The sequence below is a fragment of the Periplaneta americana genome, chromosome 4, assembly GCF_040183065.1.
Source record: "Periplaneta americana isolate PAMFEO1 chromosome 4, P.americana_PAMFEO1_priV1, whole genome shotgun sequence".
Classification (NCBI taxonomy): domain Eukaryota; kingdom Metazoa; phylum Arthropoda; class Insecta; order Blattodea; family Blattidae; genus Periplaneta; species Periplaneta americana.
Genome location: NC_091120.1, coordinates 159,385,067 through 159,410,994, shown reverse-complemented (window position 1 = coordinate 159,410,994; position 25,928 = coordinate 159,385,067). Strand labels below are relative to the sequence as shown.

The 25,928-nt window shown below is 33.4% G+C and overlaps 3 protein-coding genes across 8 annotated transcripts in view; 1 reads left to right on the top strand and 2 right to left on the bottom strand.

Moving 5' to 3' along the window:
• The window catches only part of noi (splicing factor 3a subunit 3 noi), a 130,752-nt gene extending 124,473 nt beyond the window's left edge, over positions 1-6,279 (bottom strand). Inside the window, exon 1 of one of the 2 annotated variants that reach the window (XM_069824225.1) lies at positions 6,080-6,279. The gene's annotated coding sequence lies outside the window, so the exon portion shown is untranslated. The remainder of the gene's footprint in view (positions 1-6,079) is intronic. The other variant, XM_069824224.1, reaches the window with a different exon arrangement.
• Positions 6,280-6,560: 281 nt separating this feature from the next.
• Positions 6,561-24,858, top strand: LOC138698367 (vesicle transport protein SFT2A). Its single transcript, XM_069824231.1, has 4 exons — positions 6,561-6,936; positions 7,037-7,206; positions 9,278-9,395; positions 11,512-24,858. Exons 1-4 carry the CDS (start codon positions 6,868-6,870, stop codon positions 11,638-11,640), a joined length of 486 nt encoding a protein of 161 aa, XP_069680332.1. The 5' UTR covers positions 6,561-6,867; the 3' UTR covers positions 11,641-24,858.
• The window catches only part of LOC138698366 (citramalyl-CoA lyase, mitochondrial-like), a 32,825-nt gene continuing 25,605 nt past the window's right edge, over positions 18,709-25,928 (bottom strand). For all 5 annotated transcript variants that reach the window (XM_069824226.1, XM_069824230.1, XM_069824227.1 and 2 more), the window contains exon 8: positions 18,709-19,327. In XM_069824226.1, coding sequence (XP_069680327.1) covers positions 19,211-19,327 — 117 coding nt within the window. In that variant the 3' untranslated portion in view covers positions 18,709-19,210. The remainder of the gene's footprint in view (positions 19,328-25,928) is intronic.

Below are 25,928 nucleotides of genomic sequence, written 5' to 3'. Positions count from 1 at the left end.
AGGAAACACCGTTTGCTACCCCCTTCCACGACTGGAGTTCGATAACACTGACGTAATATACAAACAAATCACTTTACTAGTTATAGGAGGGAAGAAAAGTAGTTCATCCATTTATGTAAACTAGGAAATGTTACGCTTTTGAGTTTGATAATTTTAATTAGGTTTTTGTTTAATCAAAATACAGTACTGTATTAACAATGAGTGTTTTTAGCACGAACTGAGCTGTCCATGCGGACATATTCATTATGCAGTGTATAATATACTGTCTACAGCAGCGTACACTATAGAGAATGAAGTTAAATGGAAAAATAATCATAATATGGATATTTAAACACATTTTTGAAAATGGTGGCCATTCATTTCGATACAGGCTTCAGTTCTTTTGTGCATATTATCGCACTATAGACTATTGAACCTAATTCCAATTACTGTACCAGTTTCGTCCTTCGTACTAGTAACTCATGTTGAAATAATTCTGTACCTCCTCTATAAAAGAGTACCTTACGTACTGTGAATTCAATCTTCACTTCTGCCCAATTCGAAAAGATAAAATTACTCAGACATTCTACCTACTGTCCGTCCAAGTGGTTTTGTCGCAGGGTCGTAGAAATCACGTGACAATGAGGCCCTTTTATTCACGTTATTTTAATTAGTTGTATAATATTACGTAGACGTCCAATTCCTAACAGAAAATAATGTTTTCAGAAAAGAGCTAAGACAGCCCAGCCACTAGCCTTTACAGAGGGGCGAGCATAAGCGGGTGGGGGAAACAGAGATGCGACGTAGACAAATGGACGACAGTACCTTACGAAAATATGATTCAATGCTCTTTCGTCACTGGAAAACGAGAACATACTTCTGGAACGTACTATACTCACTAACTCAGTACTGTTTACAATGACCGTAAGGCTACTATGACTGTGTATGCGGCCTTGGTTCTGTATGGAGGACGGTTGAACTTCAATAGAAGGGGTGGGAGTGGACTACATTAAAAAACTCAGGTACAATAAAAATTGAAGTAAAAATAATATGATGTCCCTGTACATTCCGCAGCTCATTGCTCACTTCTTATTTAAGAAGCAGATAAGGAACTTGTAGGTTTAAATAAATTATTTTTCTGGGGAAATCCAGACTTAACAATTTTCATTAGGCATCAGGAGCCTATTGCATAAAGCTAAAATTACTATTTTACTAATTAGTAAATAAGTAAAAAAAAAAAAACTTGTCGTTTTCGTTGCATAAATCTGTATCGGTGAATTTGTCACAAGTTACTAGCACTAGTAATTACTAACAGTTCCATTTGTTTTACTAACGAATTGTTGCATAAAAATTTTTTAATTTGTAAAATAGAATCGCGAGCACGTTTTCTATTAATCCTTTGTTCTTGGTAAACTTTCTTAAAAGTATAGAAATAACATTTTAATGTAATATGACTTCATCTTCAAATAGTGACAGTGAAGGAAAATTCATACGTAGAGGGAGAAGAACGTTTAGGCCAAGAATAAATATTACCTTCAAGTTTAAAGAAAGATTTCGCATATCAATAATTAAATTTGGAACATTGCTTCTGCAGAGCCTCATTTACGTCCTTTCAGTTCAGAGGAATTATGCGTTCAATTCATTGCAACCAGCTCTTCCTTGGTTAGAGACCACACCTGTGGAGTAACGGTCAGCGCGTCTGGCCGCGAAACCAGGTGGCCCGGGTTCGAATCCCGGTCGGGGCAAGTTACCTGGTTGAGGTTTTTTCCTGGGTTTCCCTCAACCCAATACGAGCAAATGCTGGGTAACTTTCGGTGCTGGACCCCGGACTCATTTCACCGGCATTATCACCTTCATTCAGACGCTAACTAACCTAGATGTTGATACAGCGTCGTAAAATAACCAAGTAAAAAAAATTGGTTAGAGAATGATGGGCAATATCACGGTATAGCTTCCAAAGAAGTATATAAGAGAATCAAAAGCATCTCATTTAAAGAAGATTCAAAGATCTACAAGATACAAGATCCAATTACTCGAACAACCAAGTATAAAGAATCTATATGTAAGCAGATTAGATAAACATATAAAAGGAAGGACAGGAGATATAAATAAAGATTGGGAATCGCTGAAAGTAGCAATTAAGGAAACAGCTATGGAGGTATTAGGAACACAAGGAAGAAAGAAATCCAGAAGACTAAAAATATGGAATGAGGAATTGGCAAAGGCTATTAAAGACAAGAAAGAGTCTTATTTAAAATGGTTAAATGGGAAGAAACCCGAAGAATACATTGAATATAAAAGGCATCGAGCAATAGTGCGAAGACTATCTAGAAAGTCACAACAAGAAGGTTGGGAAATTTTCGTTAAAAGGTTGGAATATGACATAACAGGAGCTCAAAGATTTAGTTTCAAAGTATTTAAACATCTACAGGATGAAAATAGAGATAAAGCAAAGATAGATGGAATAACAGACAATTGTTGGAGAAATTATTATGAGGAAATGTTGACAAAGCAAGGAGAAGAGTACCATAGTAATACAAAGAGAGTTAATGAGTTCAACGCAATAAATATGCAGGATTTAAACAATGCTTTGAAATCAACAAGAAATAGAAAAGCATCAGGAATTGATGAAATAAATATGGAACTAATTAAATATGGAGACGAAAAACTAAAAAAGAGAATGATACAACTTTTTAACGACATATGGAGTTTAGGACAGATACCTGAGGATTGGAAAACCGCAAAATTAATTTATATATATATATATATATATATATATATATATATATATATATATATATATATATATATATATAAAGGGAGACAGGAAAAGTTGTGGGAACTATAGAGAAATCTCTCTCCTAAATTCAGCATATAAATTATACTCAACAATAATAAAATCCAAATTACAACCGATTGCAGAAGACATTTTACAAGAAGAACAATGCGGTTTCTGCAAAGGTAGGTCCTGTACAGACGCAGTCTTCGTTATTAAACAAATAATGGAAAAGAGGAGAGAGTTTAACCTTCCACTATATCTATTGTTTATAGACTACGAAAAAGCGTATGATAAAGTGAATAGGAAAATGCTTTGGAACATCCTAGTAGATTATAATATTGAACCTAATTTAATAAATGCTGTTAAATCTCTTTATGATAACACGAGTATCGTTTTTAATCAAGAGAACAGACAGGTACTAGGCACTCCCTTAAAAGTCAATACTGGATTAAGACAAGGTTGTGGACTATCCCCACTTCTGTTTGACTTATATATCAACAGAATACTAGAAGAATAGAAATCAATAAATCCAAAATATATACGACTAGGAAAGAATAAATATATGAACACTATACTGTTCGCAGATGACCAGGTTCTACTAGCAGATTATGAAGAACGACTACAAGAAAACATAACAAAGTTAAATACAGTTTTGAAAAAATACAACATGAACATCTCCAAGAACAAAACCAAAGCAATGGCAATGCAGGGAAAGGCAATTAAAAGAGTTAAAGTGGTAATAGATGGAAATATAATAGAACAAGTAAATAGTTTTAAATACCTTGGATGTGTTATATCTATATACCAAATGAATAAAGATTTAGAGGAGAATGTGCAAAAGTATAATAAGCTAAATGGCTGTATTAGGAGATACCTAGGAAAAAACATGAGAACAGAAGTAAAGTTAAGGATGTATAATGTAATCTCAAAACCTGCCCTACAATACGGGAGTGAAACTTGGGTTATGAGGGAGGAAGATAAGAGACGGATCGAGACTTCGGAGATGAGATTCCTGAAATCAATGCTTGGTATAACACGGAGGGATAAACAAAAATGCGAAGATATGAGGAAACAACTGAAGTGCGAAAGGATGGTCGAAGAGATTCAGAAGTACCAGAATACATGGTATAACCATATCATGAGAATGTCCCCTGGACGTCTCCCGAGGCAAGCATACTTTTATAAGCCTACCGGCAGACGAGACGTTGGCCGTCCAAGGAAGAGATGGACGGAACAAATATTCCTTTAGTTTCGGAACGGGACAAAAACCCAATCCTTGAAAGGAAGAAGAAGAGATAATTCGACCGTCTACCATAAAGCAGTGTTTTATATGAACACACATCTTACTGTGAACATGATTAATTAAATAAGTATGCAATATAATTTTTCAGTTGCCAAAACAATCCTGTTTCAGTAAATTCTCTGTAATTCGGATTTTCACTAATTCAGACTGCATTTTCCTCCAATTAGTCCGAATTAGTGAGGTTCTATTGTAAAATCAAAGCAGCCTTGTGTTTTTCTAATTCTTACCTATTATATAAATGAGGAACTCTAATTTTAAACGACTTCTAGATCTGCAAAAGAATCGCCGAAGCTCCCAAATTCATCCATCCTTCTGACTGTGGTCATGACGTCTTAAGGTATATCTATACACACAGAAGACTACTGTTAGGCCTACAGGTATGGCATAGGGATTTGATGGCTGGAGAAGAATGCGTGGTGTGGCGGATGGTAAGGCCCGATTATCTGTTCAGAACAATCGGCTCGCAATTCTTTCCATAATTAGTGCACAAAAAGCCTACTTAGACTGAAGAGATTAAGAACATAAGTACTCTATGTCCCACCTGATAATTGAATAATTGAAGACATGAATAGGGTAAAGCAGTCGCTGTTCTTGTAACATAATTTTTATTATTATTACATTCTGGTTTAAAATAAGAACATATAATATTAAAGAGCAGAGGATGAGAAGTGTGTAGTGATATTGTGTGTTACAGACTCGTTGTGTATGCTATTTTTGACATTTTTCTTGAAAATCGTTCATAATGTTATTAATAAATTATAACTTCAAATTTCGGGGCTACAACTCAGAAAATAATGCCGTCACTGGGTTAAAATTATAGATTTAAAGGGCGAGATTCATTGTGTATACAAGTTTTTAGATTTTTACAGCAATTGAATTACACCCCCAATAAAAGTAATTAATTTTCGGGGCCCGAACTCGCAAAATATAGCCGTCACTTGGTTCAAACTGTAAACTGAGGTTTAAAGGGAGAAGTTCATTCTGTATTCACTTTATTTAGATTTTTTGAGCAATTGTATTATACCTATAATAAAGAATAAGGGGTTCGAACCGTCGACTAACATTTAAAAGAGAGGTTAATGTGACAGACGTTCATTGTGTTAAAATTATAGATGTAAAGGGCGAGATTCATTGTGTATACAAGTTTTTAGATTTTTACAGCAATTGAATTAAACCCCCAGTAAAAGTAATTAATTTTCGAGGCCCGAACTCGCAAAATATACCCGTCACTGGGTTCAAACTGTTAACTGAGATTTAAAGGGAGAAGTTCATTCTGTATACACTTTATTTTGATTTTTCGAGCAATTGTATTATGTCTATAATAAAGAATAATTTAATTTCGGGGTTCGAACCGTCGACTGACATTTAAAAGAGAGGTTAAGTAACAGACGTTCATTGTGTAAATATATTCATAGACAATTAATATAATTGCGCTTTTTATGTACCTATAATAAAGAATAATTTAATTTCGGGGTTCGAACCATCGACTGACATTTAAAAGAGAGGTTAAAGTGACAGACGTTCATTGTGTAAATATATTCATAGGCAATTAATATAATTGCGCTTTTTATGTACCTATAATAAAGAATAATTTAATTTCGGGGTTCGAACCGTCGACTGACATTTAAAAGAGAGGTTAAAGTGACAGACGTTCATTGTGTAAATATATTCATAGAAAATTAATATAATTGCGCTTTTTATATACCTATAATAAAGAATAATTTAATTTCGGGGTTCGAACCATCGACTGACATTTAAAGGAGAGGTTAAAGTGACAGACGTTCATTGTGTAAATATAATCATAGACAAATTAATATAATTGCGCTTTTTATGCCACTCTACTAGTGTCGGCTTCGTAAACTACGCTCTCAATTGCATACATAAAACCGTCAGCCTTCTTTTATTATGGCAGTGCTTTTGAATCCCGTTGTACTTGCATGCGTGCAATAACGACCTAAGCAGAGACCGCTAAACTTTAACATTGCCAAACTTAAAAAAGAATGTAAATGTCAACTTACTCCAGATTTCTTGTGAAGCATTTCTTTTACCATAGCATCCATAAGTCGTTCTCTCTCTTCATATCTTCGTTGTTGCTCCAAAATTGTCTCCATATTGAACCCTGTATCAAATGCTGTATTTAAAATTGAAATTCTTCTATAATGATTTATTTACTAATAACTTCACCTCATTCACTTCACATGTTTTTTAACTACTTTATTCGTTTCGTATTCGTTACTGTAGCGTACGTTCGATTGTTTTAACGGGGGTACCAAAGTGCCACAGATTACCGTCAATATCATTTGTGGCCATTTTATAGCAAACCTAAGTAAAAATTATACATTTTTATGATTATGTTAACATTTTCTAACATAATATCTCAGTAATTAAAGAAGCAGAATATCAATTTGTTATTCCACGGATTGATTTGCCACAGAAAATAAGGCTTAAATGATGGTTTGTAAATATTTGACTAAACATGGCGTCATAAGGAGTACGTAAGCTGTTTCCACTTTCCATTCGTAAACAAGGAACCTCTGTCGGTCCTCGAGGAAACTATCCTGTTGTACAATTTTGGGGGCGTTTGTTCACGTGAAATCCACTTGTTGCATATTGCATTATTTAATGAACCAACATCAAAGCAATAGTGAGCTTGCACAATACACTCTCAGTGCTCATTAAATACGATCTGTTAATTCATACATATACAGGGTTTACTATTGTGCATTGTTTGACAAGTCTCCAGTTCCGTTTGACAACTGAGTATTCTGCACGTATTTAAGAACTAAAAAATATATTTTGTTCAAATATGGATAAATTGAGGAGAGCACTAAGTGGGGATGATCAACCTGATGAAGAGAGCGGTATTATGCCTCAGGTAAATTAAAACACATTAATAATATTCAAACTGACACATAAGCATTTCGCATGAGATACCATTGTTATGAAGAGCCATAATCTCACCCTTGTTATTTCAGTTGTTAGATTCGACAACGTTGAGTTGGGAAACAAGAATAAAAGGATTCATCATATGTTTTGTAGTTGGAATTCTCTTGTCGCTTCTTGGATCATTTCTATTATTCCTGCATGGAGGCATGGCACTGTTTGCAGTATTTTATACACTAGGCAATATTATATCCATTGCAAGGTAAGTGTTAATTTATATATATATATAACTGAAGTATAGAATAAGGCGCCAGAGACAGATAGCGTTAAGTTTAGTGACAAGCTTGAAATCAGGGTAATTCTCCAGAAGAATTCCACTAAAGGAGTCATATCTCCCTCTTCCTCTACAAATTATCAACATAACATGCGAGAGGTCCAGAACGAATTACTAGGTTAATATGCCATATCCTTAGTATTGCATTCTGGACCTCTGGAGTGTTAGGCCTATTTGGTGTGTGTGTCTAATGACTACCCACTTCACTTAACGTGATTCGGGTTCCACATACTGAGGATAGGTGGCAGGACTGACCCATTTTCAAGTTGCACACCACTTTGGCGGGCCACATTATGCATGATGTGTATCTGTGAAGAGTTATGTCGTGTTTTAGGTGAGTGTATGTGGTAAGTGTTCGTGTAAGTGTATTGTAGGGAATGGGTGAGAATGATTATGGTGAGGAAGGGAGAAGGGGAAACCCAGTGCCGGCATGTAGCCTACTCATGTTGAATAGCACCAAGGGGGCTGCCAGGCTTAACGTCCCCATCCAATGGACAAATCACTATCAACAGTGACATATGCCATCTCTTCATATGCACTGCAGAGAGATTTGGATTTAACCCAGGCATATTGGTGCACAATCTTAGGCCTCTTTGGTAGCAAGTAGATATACAGCAACAATACATTAGAATATATACAGGTATCATGATTTTTCTGTTGAATGTAGGCTATTTGCGAGTGCTGACTAAAATAACGTTTATAACTAGGTATATACGTCTCTCGGAAGCCAGTAAAGAAAAAAAAGAGTTGGGAGGGGGGAACAGATGTATTATAGAGACAATCGTCTTGATTGGTTGAATGAGATGAATATTGGCTTGTGTCACATTGAGGTCTTCCAAATTATGGAGTGCACAATGTGCCTAAGTGCTATAGTTTAAAATCCTTAAATCAGAAGAAGAATATAGGTTGGTGTTATAATTGATACAAGATATATGGCCAACCTCTAAATTTCCCGACAGTTTCCATAGCAACACGACTGATTATTTCAAGGAGTAAAAATAATTCTACGCGTAAAATTACGAGTGTCATAAAAGATAGTATTCACCCTGAACCAAAAATACATTACGAGGAATATAAAAATTATATTATTAAGTTTCTTTGTATTGGTAGCGTTTACATCATACCGAATATCGATTACTAAAAATGGTAACTTCTGCCGACCCCTATAGTACATGTTCCAAAAAATATGTCCTTCAGTGTAGCTTTTCTGCAGAATTACCAACATAACATAAAGAGATTTGTTGGTGAAATTCCTTCAAGACGCTTATTTTCTTAGTAAGTTGAAGCTATTTTTTATTCCTCTGAATTTTTAATGAAAATGTTCGAATTATCCTAAAAGCGTTGTGTTTAAGCACAATTTCAAATAGTATGCAGCAAGTATTTTCTTTTGCAAAGAGTTACACTTACAGGTGTGTGCGCACACACAACATTTATGTCCTTCATATTTTTGACTGTAAAATTTTGATTAGTTATTTTATTTAAATGGACTGAACTAAATTAATTTGTAGTTTTCAGGAAATAAATATTTTAGTCCTCTGCAGACTAAAAGTAAGGAATTACAACCATAAAATATGTACAAAATAGTGACGAGTAAGTTCTTATCACTAACATATTTACAGTAATATTAATGTCAAAGAGAATTGGTTCAAGTATCCCTAGTTTCCCTTATTCAATAGCAAATCTTTTTGTAAAGCAACAATTATTAACTCTTTTCACACATTTTTATAGCAAAGAGAGATGAATACTAGGCGATGGTGAGAAAGGTTCATTTTCAATGACATATACACAGGAATTTTTGTTTCATATAATTTGAAATACAACTTTTATATATATATAATAGAGAGAGAGAGAGAGAGAGAGAGAGACACCCCTCCTTTATAAAATTACGTTTTACCATTACTCCATTATCATAATCTCTGTAGTTGAAGAATAGACGTTAAATATAAAAATACCAGATGCCTGTTATTTGGCACATTTTGAATACATTTTTATTTTTCAGTACGTGTTTCCTAATGGGTCCAGTAAACCAAATAAAGAAAATGTTTGCACCAACACGAGTTATAGCTACCATAATAGTTATTGTGATGTTTGGACTCACACTTTTTGCAGCCATTGGGGTAAGTAACATCTCTACATGTGTACAACCTTGGTGCCTATTCTAGGTATAAGTTGCACACATGTGTCCTACTTCAAACATTTTATCATCACCACTAAGGCTTTAGTTATCATTTTCATCTCAGACGTCATTTTCTTTCTACCAATGTTTCGGGATCCTGTAGGTTTGTACGTGAAATATATTTGGCAATTCTTGTATTTTACATCTGTTATATTTGCTTATGTCACATTGATTTACTATTCAGTAATTTCCTAGAAGACGAGAGAGTCTAGTAGGAGATTTGGATGGGGAACTAATTTCGTCATAAGTGACGTCATAAATAATTACAACTATGATCCCTCCCTTTCACTACTCCTTTCTTTTTCTTCCTTCTCTTCCCTTCTCTACTTTGTAATTAAGTCACATTTTTTAAATTATTATATATCTAATATTACATATTGTAATATTATAAGGTTTGTTCCAGCAAGGAATTCAGAATGCATTACAAACTAATATCTAACATCTTTTGATGCATGTGCTAGTTGAGTATGATCTCAGAAGTAGTTCGGAATTTTATGTTGTTGGAACAACAACCAAGTTTTGAAGGTGAAATCATTGCAATAAGTGAATGTCTCAGGAATCTTCTATGCCACATCAATAAATTTAGGAATGCAGTTATATTGTCAGACTCCAAAGCAGCTATTCTATCAATCATCTCTAAACACACACCTTCATCTCAAACAGCAGAAATAACTAAAATGCTCTCTCAATTAATATCACTCAATAAAAGAATTGTTTTCCAATGGATACCATCCCATTGTGGAATCCTGGGAAACAAGAATGCGGATGCTTTAGCAAAGAAGGGCAGCACTGCTACTTACAGACCTGTTACTAAATCTACGTATTACTCTGTGAAGAGATTTATTAAATCTACATATTTAGACTTCAACAAACAAAATTTGATAACACAATCTCAAGCGGAAAAAATGGAACTCTCTGCATCAAAATTCACAGTTAATTCCCGATTTACCACGATTATCGTTTGTAGCTGCATTTAGATTGGCAACAGGCCATGATTGTTTGGCCAAACACCTGCATAGAATTGGAATATATCAGTCCCTAACTGCCCATTGTGCAACTCGAACCAAGAAATGGATTCAGAACACCTCAAAATCTGTGCTTCATTGGCTGGTCATGATATCTTTGAAAAATATTGGAGTGCAAGAGGTCAAATGACTTTATTGTCAAACGCCTGGCATTAGAAAACAACATTTTTTTAACTTTTCATGGCTTACCAAGTTTCTTCTCATATTAAAATTATATTCATTTTCCGAACTTAATTCGTCATAAAATGTATCACTATCACCTTCCAAATCAAATATGATCCACTATTTTTTAATTTTAATCTGCCCAGTCTCGAAGCATTTTAACCTCAATCTCAGATTAAGCCATCTGCACATGCGTCGATTCTGAACTGTGCTGGAACAAACCTATTATATTTTGCTACTCTGTTCATGGCCAGTTTTCTACTCTGTATATCAGCACAGGCCATTTCATATACAGTTCTATTTTAATATCTCTTCTTGATATGTTCTTAATGTGCGTCTTATTGTACTACACATATTTTGAAATTTGTACAGCTTATTTCTTAACTTTTTTTTATCATAGCTATAGAATATACCACAACCTAGACAGCTGTCCAGGTACTGTCTTTTTTTTTAAACAGAATAGAAAATAGTGGCACAATGAAGTGGGTTCAGCTTTGTAGTTAGTTGTTTCTTCCGGTTCTAAAAATATTCACCTCGACGAAATACCATTCCAGGAAAAAGCCTAAGGGTGCTATTCATAGACATTTCGCTAGCCCACGCTACGAGCGTGCTAAACTAGCCCCGGCTATCGACTGGTTACTTGTACACGATTCATATAATATCATATCGCTAACACTGGTTTAGGAATACGAAAAACGTTAGTTCGCTGATCATCCACCGGAAGCCTGTGCTAAGATTGTCTATGAATACGGCCCTAAAAGTTTGACATTTCCAGAATAATCCAACTGAATCCAGGACACGTAGCAGCCCTAAATATATTACAGAAGCCTAGATGATGTCACATTTACCTGACTGTTTCTGTTTTTGCAGCTTAAGAAAGCAACCCTTGCGTTGGTGTTTGTTATCATCCAGTCCTTGGCTATGACGTGGTATTCTCTTTCCTACATCCCTTACGCTCGCGATGCCGTCAAGAAGACAGTCTCTGCATGCATTGCCTAGAATGGAATGTCTGATGGTAGCTCACTACAAAAGAAAAGCAATGTCAATTACTAATACTTGTCGCTGTTCTTCCTCCAGTTGTTGGGTCCGCCAGGTCCTGTAATTGTGATGTTGTTAGACTAGTGTTTTGTGCCTTATACAAGGGCTTCACGTTGTTTCATGGCCTCATACAAATTTTTTTCCAGACTTCACTGTGATGGATTATTGTATTTACTTGTATAGACTTTCTTCCCGCATAAGTATTTTATACAAAAATATTTTCATATCTAGCTTTTGTCAAGATTCTGGGGAGAAAGAATTAAAAATTTTACAAGTATGATAAAATATTGCCAATTGTACTCTCAGCATGTATGATTATTGGGTAATGTGTTAGATCAGGGACACTTTAAAACAATATTATCCTTCCTGAAAACTATACATCTTTTCGGAAAAGGAATAATTATATTTATCTTAGATGTAATTGCAATCATTTTATTTTCTAAGTATTTTTGCACAGAAATTTATATTCAAACTTAGAAATAAATTAAACAAGTGCAGAAAAAAATTACCACCTCAAATTAGTATTTATAAACTAAAAACTTTTAATTAGACTTTCATATTTTGTAACAAACTTGTAGGAAGTATAAAAAGGGCTGTAGTAATGAGAGTGAATCCTAAAACAATGGAGCCAAAAATATTTAAGCAGAAGAGATGTAACTGCTGAAAATATTGTGACTTGTAACCAAGGTTTCTGGAACCAACTAAACCATAAAAAACAGATACCGTAACTGACTACAGGAAAATCTGCTGTACCAACACGTCTCCTCAATGAGCAAGTTACATATCAGTTAAAATAATGACATACCAAGAAAAATACCTTTGAGAAGACGGAAGAAAAAAAACCTGGAGACATAACATGCTAACTATTATGTTTATAATGAAAATATTTCAAATAAAAATTAAGGATAAATAGAATAAACATATCAGGTTTATGTTAATCTGTTGTTTTATAAATGTATATCGATTTGATTGATTCTAAATCAGTATTTTATGATGATGGCATTGGCATAAATGTAATATGAGACTAAAGCAGAATAAAATGAATTGAAATGAATGCAATAACTTCCTGGTACATGTAAATCATAACTAAGGTATCAGTAAAATTTATTGTGATTTCTAATGACAACCATAAGATCATTTTAACACTGTAATACAGTTGATTGAAATCAATACAATAATCTAGTTCATGTGGTGACAGGTGTTAGAGTGAGGTAAACCGGAATTTATTTCGGACTTAAGAAGTCATCTTGTATCTTGTAAGGTAGGGAAGTTAAAATATATGAACAGTGAGTGATTTGAAAATTTTGTTGCAGCTTTCAACAGCTTTGTGTAAATAATGATCTTAGGCCCGGTTTCTTCAACCTTTGTTAAAATGCACCTAACATAGCGTTAATTAACTGTAAGTTAAAAGTATGAATTGCTGTTAAAAATATTGCGTTTCTTCAACTTTACATTTCACATTTTAACATTCTGTTTGTTAACTCTCTGTTAGAACCAGAGATTCTAGAGTTTAACCATAACCTATAACCAAGTATAGGCTCACTTCTGTTTTCTGAACTCTGACAATTGCAATTCTCGCTTGTTTCCGTTGTTTGATTCAGAGAGGATAGAAGTCTTTCTATTCTCTCAGGTTTGATTTCTGCTTCTTTTCTCGTCTGTATCACAATAGCGTGGAGCGGCGTATTGATATTGCTTGTTATGAAATGGAAAACACTGGAACAAAAAGAAATCGTGGGACTAATTTCTCTTCGTTGGAAAGAAATCTTCTGCTGGAAATGATTTCGCAGTATAAACCAGTTAATGAGAATAAATAAACAAACGGATCTACATTGAAAGCGAAAAGTGAGGCTTGGCAGAAAATAGCCTATACCTTTGTATGAACTTCTGGTCTGTCAAATCACAGAAATCAACCCCTCTGTTTATGTATTCATGGATATCATTTTCTAAATAATCCAGATATATAAGTTCAGCATCTAACACACCAGCCATATTGGATACATCTATACTAACAGAGAGTTAAATGATTTAACTGCATGAAATTGGGCAGTTAAATTAACATAGGTTTTAACAGCTTTTCAGTACTAACAGTAGTTGAAGAAATGCTTTAACTGTTAAGTTTACAGTTAAAATGGAATAACACACTGTTATAATTTATCAAAGGTTGAAGAAACCGGGCCTTACAGTTATACCAAATATAAAGGTCTAAACACACACACACCAATAATAATAATAATAATAATAATTAATGTATATGAGACTGACAAATGTAAGTCACAGATCTTTTAAATTTCCGAAGGCTCGTCTGTAGCTGCATTTAGATTGGCAACAGGCCATGACTGGCCAAATACCTGCATAGAATTGGAATATATCAGTCCCCCAACTCCCCATTGTGCAGCTCAAACCAAGAAAATGGATTCGAAACAGCTCAAAATCTGTGTTTCATTGGCTGACCATGACAATGTCTTTGAAAAATTTTGGAGTGCAAGAGATCAGATGACTTTGTCAAACGCCTGTTAGAAACAACAACAAATTTCCGAAGGCTTGTTATAAAATAAAAAACAAACAAATCACATAACATGAAATACATTTCAGAGTACCAGTTAATGTAAATAATATTAGTGAATGCAAGCTTTCTTTCAAATGTAACTGTAAGTGTATTGAGTTTCCAGAAGTCATGACAGTGTTTTTTAAATGTTCTTTGAAACAGGCTCCTGCAATATTTAACATTAATCCCAGAACATTCTGCATAATGTATTAAAACGGACAGAACTTTGTCTCTATATTTTCTAAAAGTTTATTTCTCAACATGAGTGCAGTTACATTCAATTTCTAGTCTTTAAGCCATAATATTATATTGAGAACTGTTGTGTTAATGAAATAATTTGTGGAATGCACCAACCTGACATTGTCATTATTTGCGACCTATATAAAAACACTTTAAATTAAATAATAAATGATATGGTTTTGATTATACAAGACTGATCACAAGGTTATAAAATATTGTTCTGGGGAAGGACGCAAATAGCCACAGTAGCTGATGCGCCCTTTTTAAACCCCACTAACTAACTAATGTTCTGGGTATACCAATTTTTGAAGGAAAGATTCTACAATATTTTTGGTGCATACCAGCACGGAATTAGGTCTGATTATTTTTATAATATTTACACAAAACACTTTTATTACACATACACAGTATCTAGTGTATATTATTAAATTAATTAAAATATTGTAATATACTGTACTACTAAGTTCTACTACGATTATATTTTTAATTCGAATTTAAATTCAATCATAAGAAATTAAAAACAAATAATTTACTTTAGAGCATTATAAAAAACTATGTAAATAATGAGTTTTATTGTATCATAAGCAGTTTGTGTGATATCTTTCTAAGAAAGAAACTTACAAGTGAATGGGATAAAAGATATAAAACAAAATCCCATAGAAATATTATGGAGCTGAGGGATTAAGATTGACAGCAATGGTAAAGTTGCTTTTGACGTGAAACGTCTATATTCGATGTACAAGGAGAGAAAAACTGTAACGTTTTTACATGAAAGACTTAATTTACATCACTTCTACTACGGAAATATAAATGTAAGATGAACTTCATGCCTCGTGATTTTGCACGCTCAAGTCTCTATTTAATGTGCCTTGAGGTTTTCCATGCTGCTCTCTCTCATGTGGTAGCTATTATGTTACTTCCATTTTCGGCTTTTCCCCTTCAAAATCCTCTCATTCCTTCGATTGAACTGTGAGAAAATGGAGTGAAACAAGTGATCAACAGGCATGGAGCTGTCCTACATTCTTTTTCACAGCCCCAAATTCCACTGCAAGGAACGTGATTACATACTTTTTAATTATTTCTCTTCCTATTTCCCCCATCTTTCATTGTTTCATTTCACTTAACCTAAACAATTACATACCAAGAATAATAGTAATATGCGTTACAAGAGCAGTATGTTGAAGTTTTCATGTTCGAGGAAAAGTTTTAAAAAAGCGAAACGTAGTTGAGAATTGAAAGAAAACATACCGCTTGTGTATCGTACATTATTTTGTGCGAAGATCGTTTATTACATACCTGAAAGAGGAATTTCTAATTAGTTGCAATGAAATCTCCATCTTGGTTTCTGTTCAATGACGGTAAATTTGCAAAACAAAAATATCTATCTTCAACATTGCTGCTTTAAAATGTTTTCTGTGTTTACTATACTCCAGCAGGCCGTGATATACGTCTGTCTTCCCCCCCCCCCCAGTCTGTGGTAAGTCTGGAATCTTGTTGATTTTTTCACGGCTTCCTTAATGTTACTTGCATCACGAATGCAGTAACTTTAGTGGAGTTGTAGAGTTTCTTAATTTTTGCAAATATTTAAAAACAATAATTAACAGTGCAATTTAGGTGAAATTGCAGTGGTAAGTTTCCAATTTATCATTATTACTATATTGAACGTCTCTAAAAATAATATATTAAAAGCCTAAAGCAGTAAAATCAATATGTCACTTAAGCGGTAAGAAGAGGGAAATTGTTATGTGTGTTAGGTTGGGAATATTGAATGTGGAATTTTAGACTGTCTGCGGATTGGTTTTGTGCGGAAACCAAGCAAATACGCATGATCTCGCACAAAGGTCTTTTACATAATCCAACCGATTTCATATATCCTCCGTCAACTAATTTAAAAAAAAAAAAAAGTGACAGTCCCTGGAAGAAATAATGATAGTGAGAGTCTGAGAATTCGCCTGAATTTTCCTAACATTCACCTTGCATTGGAAAAAATCTCGGTAAAAAATTTTACCCAGGGAACCCAAGCAGGATTCGAAAAACACATTCGACCACAGCTTCAGAATATGAGTCTGACTTGTAACTGTCCAAGTTATTCCAATGGACTGATAAAGTTATGAAAATGCGAACAAAGCAAGCATAAAAGTTGGCGTTTATGATTTGAACATATCTCACAATCATGTGTTAAACTCAAGACTGGGCCTTATTGCAGACATTTTGCTAATGGTAACCATGAAGCCATTTTCTCGTACCTTAAATGAAATGGACAACAGGTGGCAGTATTGTTTTAGTAACGAAGTACAAGACTATATTCACAAGATTTAATGCTAGATATTTAAATCATTAATCTGAACATTTGTGTTTGTGACTATTTCAATAATGCAATGTAAGATTTTAATAATAAACAGCATGGGTAGCACAGTCGGTATAGCGCTGCCTTCTGTTGTAGAGGTTGTGGGTTCAATCCCTGTCCAGGTCGATGGCATTTAAGTGTGCTTAAATGCGAGAGGCTCATGTCAGTAGATTTACTGGCATGTAAAAGAACTCCTGTGGGACAAAATTCCAGCACACTCGTGACGCTGATATAACCCTAGCAGTTGCGTCATTAAATAAACCATAATTTAATAATAAACATGCAAAATAAATTTGACTCCCAAAATTTGCTACATTGTTACACCTTCAACTGACTGCTGTTTTCTTTCCCTTTTCATGTCGCAACAAAGACTTTATTACATCTAATTTTCTACAATCATGTTAGACAGAATTTAATATCGGTTAAATAATAATTGTGCTTATGAGGACAGATTATATATTGAACATATTATGATCGCTGAAAATTCGTTCCACATAATTTCATGACAAATAATGATTCTTGTTAGTTACTGCATAAATTATGATGAGAAAATATCAATAATACGTGATTTTGATTATGAATCAACTAACAACATTTCCATTGTTTTAGTGCACAGATCTGTGGAAAGAGGGAAGAAAATTACACAAGTAAATACAAAATTATGTTCTAGATGAATGTACGTTGCTGTATGCTTGTGAACGAATGTTTATTTTAGTGGTTTCATTTATTGCTATTATGTAGATTCATAATATCAAAAGCTGATACAAAAACAAAACAGAAAAAAAAATTCAGCATCACATTAAGTGCAAGCAGAATTTAGTACCTGACATCTGTTACTCAAAACGAACTTTTGTGTCAGTTGTGTATTATATATGTAGTGATATCAGTAAGTTAGAATTACGTTATCTGGTTGTCGAAGGTATGTTATGGTTCAAATGTATGTGTGATGTCGTAGCTGTACTTAATGTCTTCCTTGGAATGATTATATTCCTGAATCTTGGACAGTCCTTGAAAGCAACTTGTATAGATTGGACAGGGGACAAACAATCCTGAAAATCATCATCCAATCATAAGACTTAGAACCAGTAGTAAAAAAATGCAAGTCAACTGTATTTGAGCCACAGCTACTAGTATATGAAAGTGACAGAAACTTAAACTATAAGCTATTTTTTCATCTATTGAATTAAATTCACTTGGTTTATATCGAAAAAAAAAAAATTAGTGGGTTATTTTATGATTCTGTATCAACATCTCAGGTTATTTAGCATCTGAATGAAATGAAGGTGATAACACTGATAGTTACCCAGCATTTGCTCAGACAGGGTTGAGGGAAAACCCTGGAAAAAAACCTAAACCAGGTAACTTGCACCTACCAGGAATCGAATCAAACCTGGGCCACCTAGTTTCACGACCAGACGCACTAACTGTTACTCCACAGGTGTAGACGTGATGTTCTGTTTGATATCTTGCTAAAAAACATACAAGATTTGAAGTATGATCGTGATAAATATTCTGCTGTTCTCAAATGTGGAGATATAAAGTGAGAAAAGAAACCACAGTGCTGCCAATATAACCAATTATCTCTGTTTCATAATCCCATGGCGAGTTCTTGATTAATCATCTTGATGTAACCACCCGTCTCTAAAAATAACATTTTGCAGTCTCAGACATTGCCTGAAGTGCACTTCATAAGGTGAGTATGATGAAAAGATTGTTAAATTTGCTCTGAACACCACTTAACAACCAGAAATTCAGTTTCAAATCCAATTACTCCAGCCATTTACCTAATAATGCGACATGAACAAAATTATTTTTTTGTATATAATTTCAGCTCTTGCACTTTTTTACGACTGGTTCTCGTTACAGCATAAATAACTACAATATTTTTGTCACTGTATTATTGAAGCTTATATTTTTTTATTCGTGTCAATTCTGTACACTATATTTTGATAATATATTCCAGTCTTAAAACGACTATATGAAAGCTTTGTCTTACACATATGTTATAAATATTACCTGCCTATTTATAAATAAATAAAGATGTTTTGAATATATATAAAAATTCATAAGCTGTCCATTAATGTATATAAGTGTAATATCTTCAAAATATTGCAATAAGATTTATTTAATGTTGATCAACTACGAAAAAAAAAAATATATCAAGGTGTGATTGTACTGAGAAAGGGTGGATAAAAGAAAACACATTGTATCACAGTATCATATCCAAGTATCATCAGCAATTAAAAAATAATTATGATTAAAAAAGGCTGCAAATATTTCTTTAGAGCTAATGAAACCTGATTTTTGTGACTGACAAGACGAACCTCTTATATTTATAATGATTATTATTCCTGAGCCCCTTCGTGGCAAAAAAAAAGCATTATGTTTGAGGACAGAATTCACTGCTTATCCTGCGCAGGCTCACGTGTTGTGGAGAGCTTGGCTAGATGGAGAATGTTCTGGGCTTGTCGAAGGGATGGTTTGTCGATCATGCTTCCATTGTACACAAAGACGCCCTGCAAACACAGAAATATATCAAGCTACAGGCTTAAACAACTAACTATGGATTAGAGACTCCTAACAAAAACTTCTTAAAGCTATGGATCGTTGAAAATAACGGGGGAAAAAAACATTAAAAAACGGAAATTTTGTTTTTAACTCTAAAAAAATAAAATAATGTTTCAGTTTTCTCAATCTGTGCTTATTTTGGCCCTATGACAATTTAAAGCCCCCAGGACGAATTTAAAGGGATCAGCACTGCAGCCTTTAAATGAACATTCAGCTGTCAGACTTTGTTCTTCATTATAACTAATTTTACTTTTTATTTCGTTCATATTTCGCGCTGTTATGTAGGAGAAATATGTGTGTGGTAGACCTGTATAATAATGTGCACAAGGAAACAAAACTTAAAATATACAAAACAGTTATTAGAAGTATTCTCTATTATGCAAGCGAAACTTGGACATTATCTAAGGAGACAGAAGCTAAACTAGGTATATTTGAACGTAAAATACTCCAAAGAATTTTTGGACCAGTGCAAGAAAATATGCAGTGGAGAATATGTTATAATAACGAGCTATATAAATTATATAGAAGTTTCGATATTGTTACTTTCATCAAATTAAGGAGGCTTGAATAGGCCGGACATGTCTATCAGATGGAAGGGAACAGAATACCAAAGAAGATCTTAGAAGGGAAAATATATGGTAAAAGACCAATTGGAAGACCCAAAAATAGATGGATAGATGCGGTAACGACCGATTCTCAGAACTATCTCGGAACAACTGCCTGGAGAAGATTAGCACAGGACAGGGAGAGTTGGAGGAAGAAAATTGAGGATGCTAAGGCTCGACTTTGGGCTGTGATGCCATCGTAGAAGTAGTAGTAGTAGACCTGTATAATATATTATGAAGGAAGGATATTGATAGTATATATCATATACATGCTGTACTTTGATACTCGTTTTCTCGATTTTCCAATTTTCAGAATTTTGTAACATTCAAAATATTCTAATGAATGCAGTTTTTCTCCAATCTCAGTGAAATTTTGCACAGAAATCCACAAAAGCATCTGAAGTAAATTGACACGTGTTTCCTTATGCTATTGAAAGTATTCAAATCATCATTCATATGCTGGGATGTGATAAGTTTAAAAGAAAATTGAAACATTAACTAAAAAGGTAAATATTTCTTTCTCAAAAAGTAATTGGAAAGATATGAAAAGGATGTCTCATATTTTACAAACATCAGGAATAAATTAAATATAAATTTGAAGAAAAATTAAAAAATTGGGACAATTATAATTCAGCATTAAAAAAAGCAACAAAAATTAATTATAAGTAAACTAATTAGAATATCAAAGTGAAAATTTGTATATTGCACATCCACATTGTAAGAAGTAAGTGGTAAAAGTTTCAAATTAATCGGTATAAAAATGTAGAAGTTAGAGATTTCACTGATCCATAGCTTTAAGTTGAGTTCAAATTTCAGCAAAGGAATCAATTTTATTATTTTCAGACAACAAACAATAGAGATATTACATAACAGATTCTCAATAGCTTTAATTCCTTCGCTAATACCTACTATTAACATATCTTATCAGAACAATCTTTCATAATCAGTAAACTTTTTTTCAATAGAAATATAACACTTTTGTTTTTAAGAAACGTGAATTATGATGTAAAATTATTGTAGCCAGAATTGTTATCGGTAGAGAGTCCGGATGTAAAACAAACACTGAAATATGTACGCCAATATGCACAAAAGTTAATAAAATGTGCACTATAAATATGTAATTAATTACAATTCATGTAATTATGATAGATTAAAAAGATATCAGTGAAAGTTTCCTTACTTTCTGCTGTAGCACTGGACACTGAAAAATATGCTATTTCCTATTACATCGTAAGACATTCCAAATAAGCCAAAGGAGAAAAAGAGAAGATTGTAAAATTTACTCAAGTTTCTAGTACAACAGTAAAATTAATAATACTTTTCTTCCAGCAGCTATTAGCATAAAATAAAAGGCCGCTTTCTTGTTGTACGTAGTCAACTGCCCAAAGACACAGAACCTCATAAGTGACATTAATAAGGCATAACTCATGAGGAAACTAAGCCAGGAAATAATGGGTTAGGTTGCCCAGTTCCTTAATAAATATTAACTCTGAAATGAGAAAATATCAGTAAACGTTCTATACCATCAGACTTAAAGTCCAGTGATTACATTGGTATATGAATTTGAAAATCGTACATTAAACACAGTTGATTAAAGAGTAACAGACATCTGAGACGGCGTTTCTAAGAAATATTGTTTATAATCTTAGAGACCTAATCAGAAATACAGATGCAAAGAACTTCTATTTTTTAACTTATATAACAAAATCCAAGAATACAGAAACAGTTGGCATACATGTATTTTAAAAATGGCCAAGCGAGAATTGGAATGAAATCTATATAAATGAGAAGTGTAGTTATACGTTAATAATTGCCAAAACTCCGCTGTAGGAGGTTACTAAACATTACCGCTGTGCTGGAGGCGGAGTCTTCCTTCTGAACCATTGTCACACTGATTGACAAGTCATCTGATGCAGCCAGCTATCACTTAAACTTCTAACGAAATTATTCTGTCAGTTTCACTGTCTAATACATTAGCACTACAAAAATATTGTTCTTAGTTATTTTTAATGTGATCAACACATCACTTGTCTTTTTCATATTCTGCGAAAAGACAGAATCATTCCTTTACGTTAAGTGGTATTTTTGTTACAAAAACCCAATTGAAAAGACTGGAGATAACTGATTAAACAGTTTAGTCTGGCTTTAAGTAAATGAAACCAATCAAAACAAAAAATGCTTATTTTTAAAGCACTGTTGGGTTTTGAAGATAAATCATGTTTATGTATGCGCACTACGTGATGGACTGCTAGCAGTCAGACATAAACCTTTAACAAGTGATAATATCTTGTAGACTCATTCTATTAACATGGGGTTTTTTTCAGCATAAAGTATAATGTATTTAGACGATTTCATACACCGCAACTACCCACTTATCTTTTCAAGGAAAAAAGCTATCGTTGATTGATTTTCTACTTCAGAAACATATTTTTCCCACACTACAATAGTATACAACAGACCTCAATTAAGAAGTCTTACATTTGTGACATTGCAGCAACTCAAACATCTTAGAAATCTGCAAACAATACTCCTCAACATGCTTTTTTCCTTATTAGAATCTGACTACTACTTTTGTAGTTATTATTAAGTATAAAAAATGCGAAAATATTCTGCTTCATTGAAAGTATGTGAGTACTGCCTTCTCTTGTTATTGGTTGACAATTAGGAGGGAGGAGGTGAACGGTATAGTGTGTCACTCTTTAAGATTGATGCATGCGCAGACCAACGGAGTTTTGTAAGTTGTTCCCCTATAGATACCTATGGAAATGGAAACACAATAACAGAGATTGAATGGACTGTGTGCTGATTGGAGTGACATCCAAATTTTTGTCCTTGTTTCCAAATTTTCACTATGTTACAGTTGCCTATTTACTATTTTTGCACGTTTGTTTTGTAGATCAATCCATAACGAATTATTTGAGTGATTAAACATGTGTGAAGCTTCTCTGGTTACTGAGTTAAGGCTGTCGGAATGAGCAAAATGTAGTAATTTTTACCTCACATTCGGCTGCATTCCTCTCTCATCTCATGCATGTGACCCTGATAAGTCACACATCACAGCACATATCTGTCCTTGCCCTATCGCATGATACCACTGCTACCCCTCTCCGACTATTACATGCTGAGCTACAAACATTTCAATCTTAGCCTTTTCGTCACACCTGATCCACTAGCATAGGGCTCTGTATCAGGTGTGGACAATGATATATATTGTGTCAAAAGATGATAATTCTTGTCGAAAGCCCTGAACTAAGGTAACATATTAATGTATTAAGTAAACGTGTTTTAAATTATGTCTATAACTTGTTTGACCACCCACACTAAATTCAACCCTACATTCGAGGATCAAATCATGCCTCTGACGCAATTTGCTTGCATGAGAATGATTTAATTTTTTTTACATACACAGTATAGTTTTATAAGTACCCTTTTTCTTCATTTTTCCTATTATGGTGAACATAATAGAATTCAACAGAAAATCCTGGGACAATATCATCAATGTCTGGCACTCAAGACAAAATATGCCATTCTGGGACAATCTCAGTCAAAACGGGATGAGAAAATTTGCTTATTAACTGCATGTTTCAGTATGACGTTGGCAATGACCTTATCTCATGTTCTCACATGATGAACTTCTGACGCAACTTTTCTCTCTTTCTTTCTTAAGAGACAATAATTACGCAGGACATTTTCAGTGAAGCATACAAAGAATCAGAAAATGCCAACACCTGTAATTTTGATCAAAATTGTAATTTCATGGTCTATCATTCTTCGTAATATCTCAGTTAATTGAGTTATTATTCTCATCAACGGACTGAGGATTGATTCATGATAGATCCTATAAGATATGTACTAGAAAAAAGATGTGGAACTGGTTTACTTCAAATTCTTGTTTACTCTGCAATTTTCATTCTATCATTGTTCTTTAGCATTGCATCACCTACTGTGAGTAGCCTATGTAGTTAGAAGAATCCTCTAATATATTGGTAGAATTTCCTATATATAAAAATCATTATATGATCTAAAAATGTAAATTTTTTGTTAGTTGTTGAAAGTTGTTCTACTTTCACGGATATTTATGAAATTATCTGTGAACAATTAAGGTTTGACTCCTCTAACGATAAGGATTAGAATCTGATACGAAAGTAATGAATAAAAATTGTATTGACATAATCACACTGGAGCCAAGATCAAAAGAAAACAAAAGATATGCTCTTTGTGTACTTCAAATCATTTATAAATCCTTTACCTTTTCACTTAATCCGTGAATTCTCTGTTACTTAAATATAGTTTTTTGCAGCATAATTTAGAATTATTTAGCCCCCCTTCCCCAAGAGAAAAGCATCTTAGTTATAAACTACTTCTTATAAAGCATCATACAATGTGTTAAATCAGGAACTAGAATGGAATAAAACAATCAATAAGAAGAAAATGCAAATAAACTGTAGTTGTGCATATAGTTATGTACATCTCTCATACATCATCAGGATTCTATTCCCCCATCGAAAAAATGGGAGGGAAAGCAATTTTTATGGCCTATGTGTCTATACAGAACTGAAAATGTGTATTACATGTGTACTGTTTCTATATAGAGATTGTTATTGTAAATCAGTTCTCAATTATCTGAAATGTTTTTATATATTGCTCCATCAAGATTCAGATGCTAAATATCTATCAAATGTATAAATTGCATTTATGAACTTCTAAAAGCAACAGTTACACAAATCTAGAAAATTTCTATAGTACATGCTTTCACGTATTCCTATACCAGAACGTGAAATGTATTTCTGGAACTTTGAATATTTGCCATCACAGTCACATCATCATCGTCGTCATCGTCATCCTCCTCCTCCTTCTCATCATCATCATCATCATCATCATCATCAAAAAAATTCAGCTGTTGTGAGCAATCTTCAAATAAAACCTCTTCCAAAGTTTTATTTCTTTCTACATTTTCTCTTGTTCAATTTATTTCATTATCTATTACATCATTCTGTTGTTTGTAAACCTAAATAGAGAATTTTTTCTTCTTTTCCCCTTATTCTTTTAATATATCCAAATTACTGTATAGTTTAAATGCTATACATTAATGGTCCCACCGAAAATAAATACATAAATAAATCAATCCTTTAACAGACATTTGAAACAAGTAAACAGCAAATATATCATTACACTGCTGTTTGCCTGTATGATCTCTTGTTGTTGCACATAAAAATGCTTTCCAGTTTTCCTTTATTTTTATAAAAAGATATTCTGGTACAGATTCTATATAAATTTAATTTTCGATGGTCTTGGTTTAATGTTAAATTTCTACCCGTAATCCTGTGAATAATTGAGAACTGATTGTTTTTTGACGTCATCATTGTATGTTCATTCTTCTGTAAAATTCAGGTAATAATTATGTAAGTTAGTCAGGCAATCTGTTCGAAGGTACACAGTCTAAAATATAATTATATGTGCATTATCGTTATTATTATTATTATTATTATTATTATTATTATTATTATTATTATTATTATTATTCTCGTTAGTGTTTATAATGTTATTGGTCTGTCAGTGGCAGCTGACATTTTATGACAATATTTCAATGGGAATTGTAACTATGTCAATTAAATGTTAACGAATTGTTCTAAATATGTGAAATATGTCAATTGTACAGTCTGTGATCTATTCCTTCACATAATAAACAACGTTTAATGTTCAAAGTATGTGTTAATAATTCCTCCACAGAATTCAGTTTGACTCTTTCATACAAAGGTTATTTACAACTCTGTAGAATTTTCTTTTCCACTCTGTCTCCGTTTCAGTTCCTCTCTCCTCCATTCTTTTCAGTTCTTTCCTCCCCACTATTTCAACCTCATCCTTTATGATTTCAAATTTTAAATATGTATTTCAAGTGAAGTTTATCAGGCTAATCCATTACAGAAAGGTCTACAGTTATTAA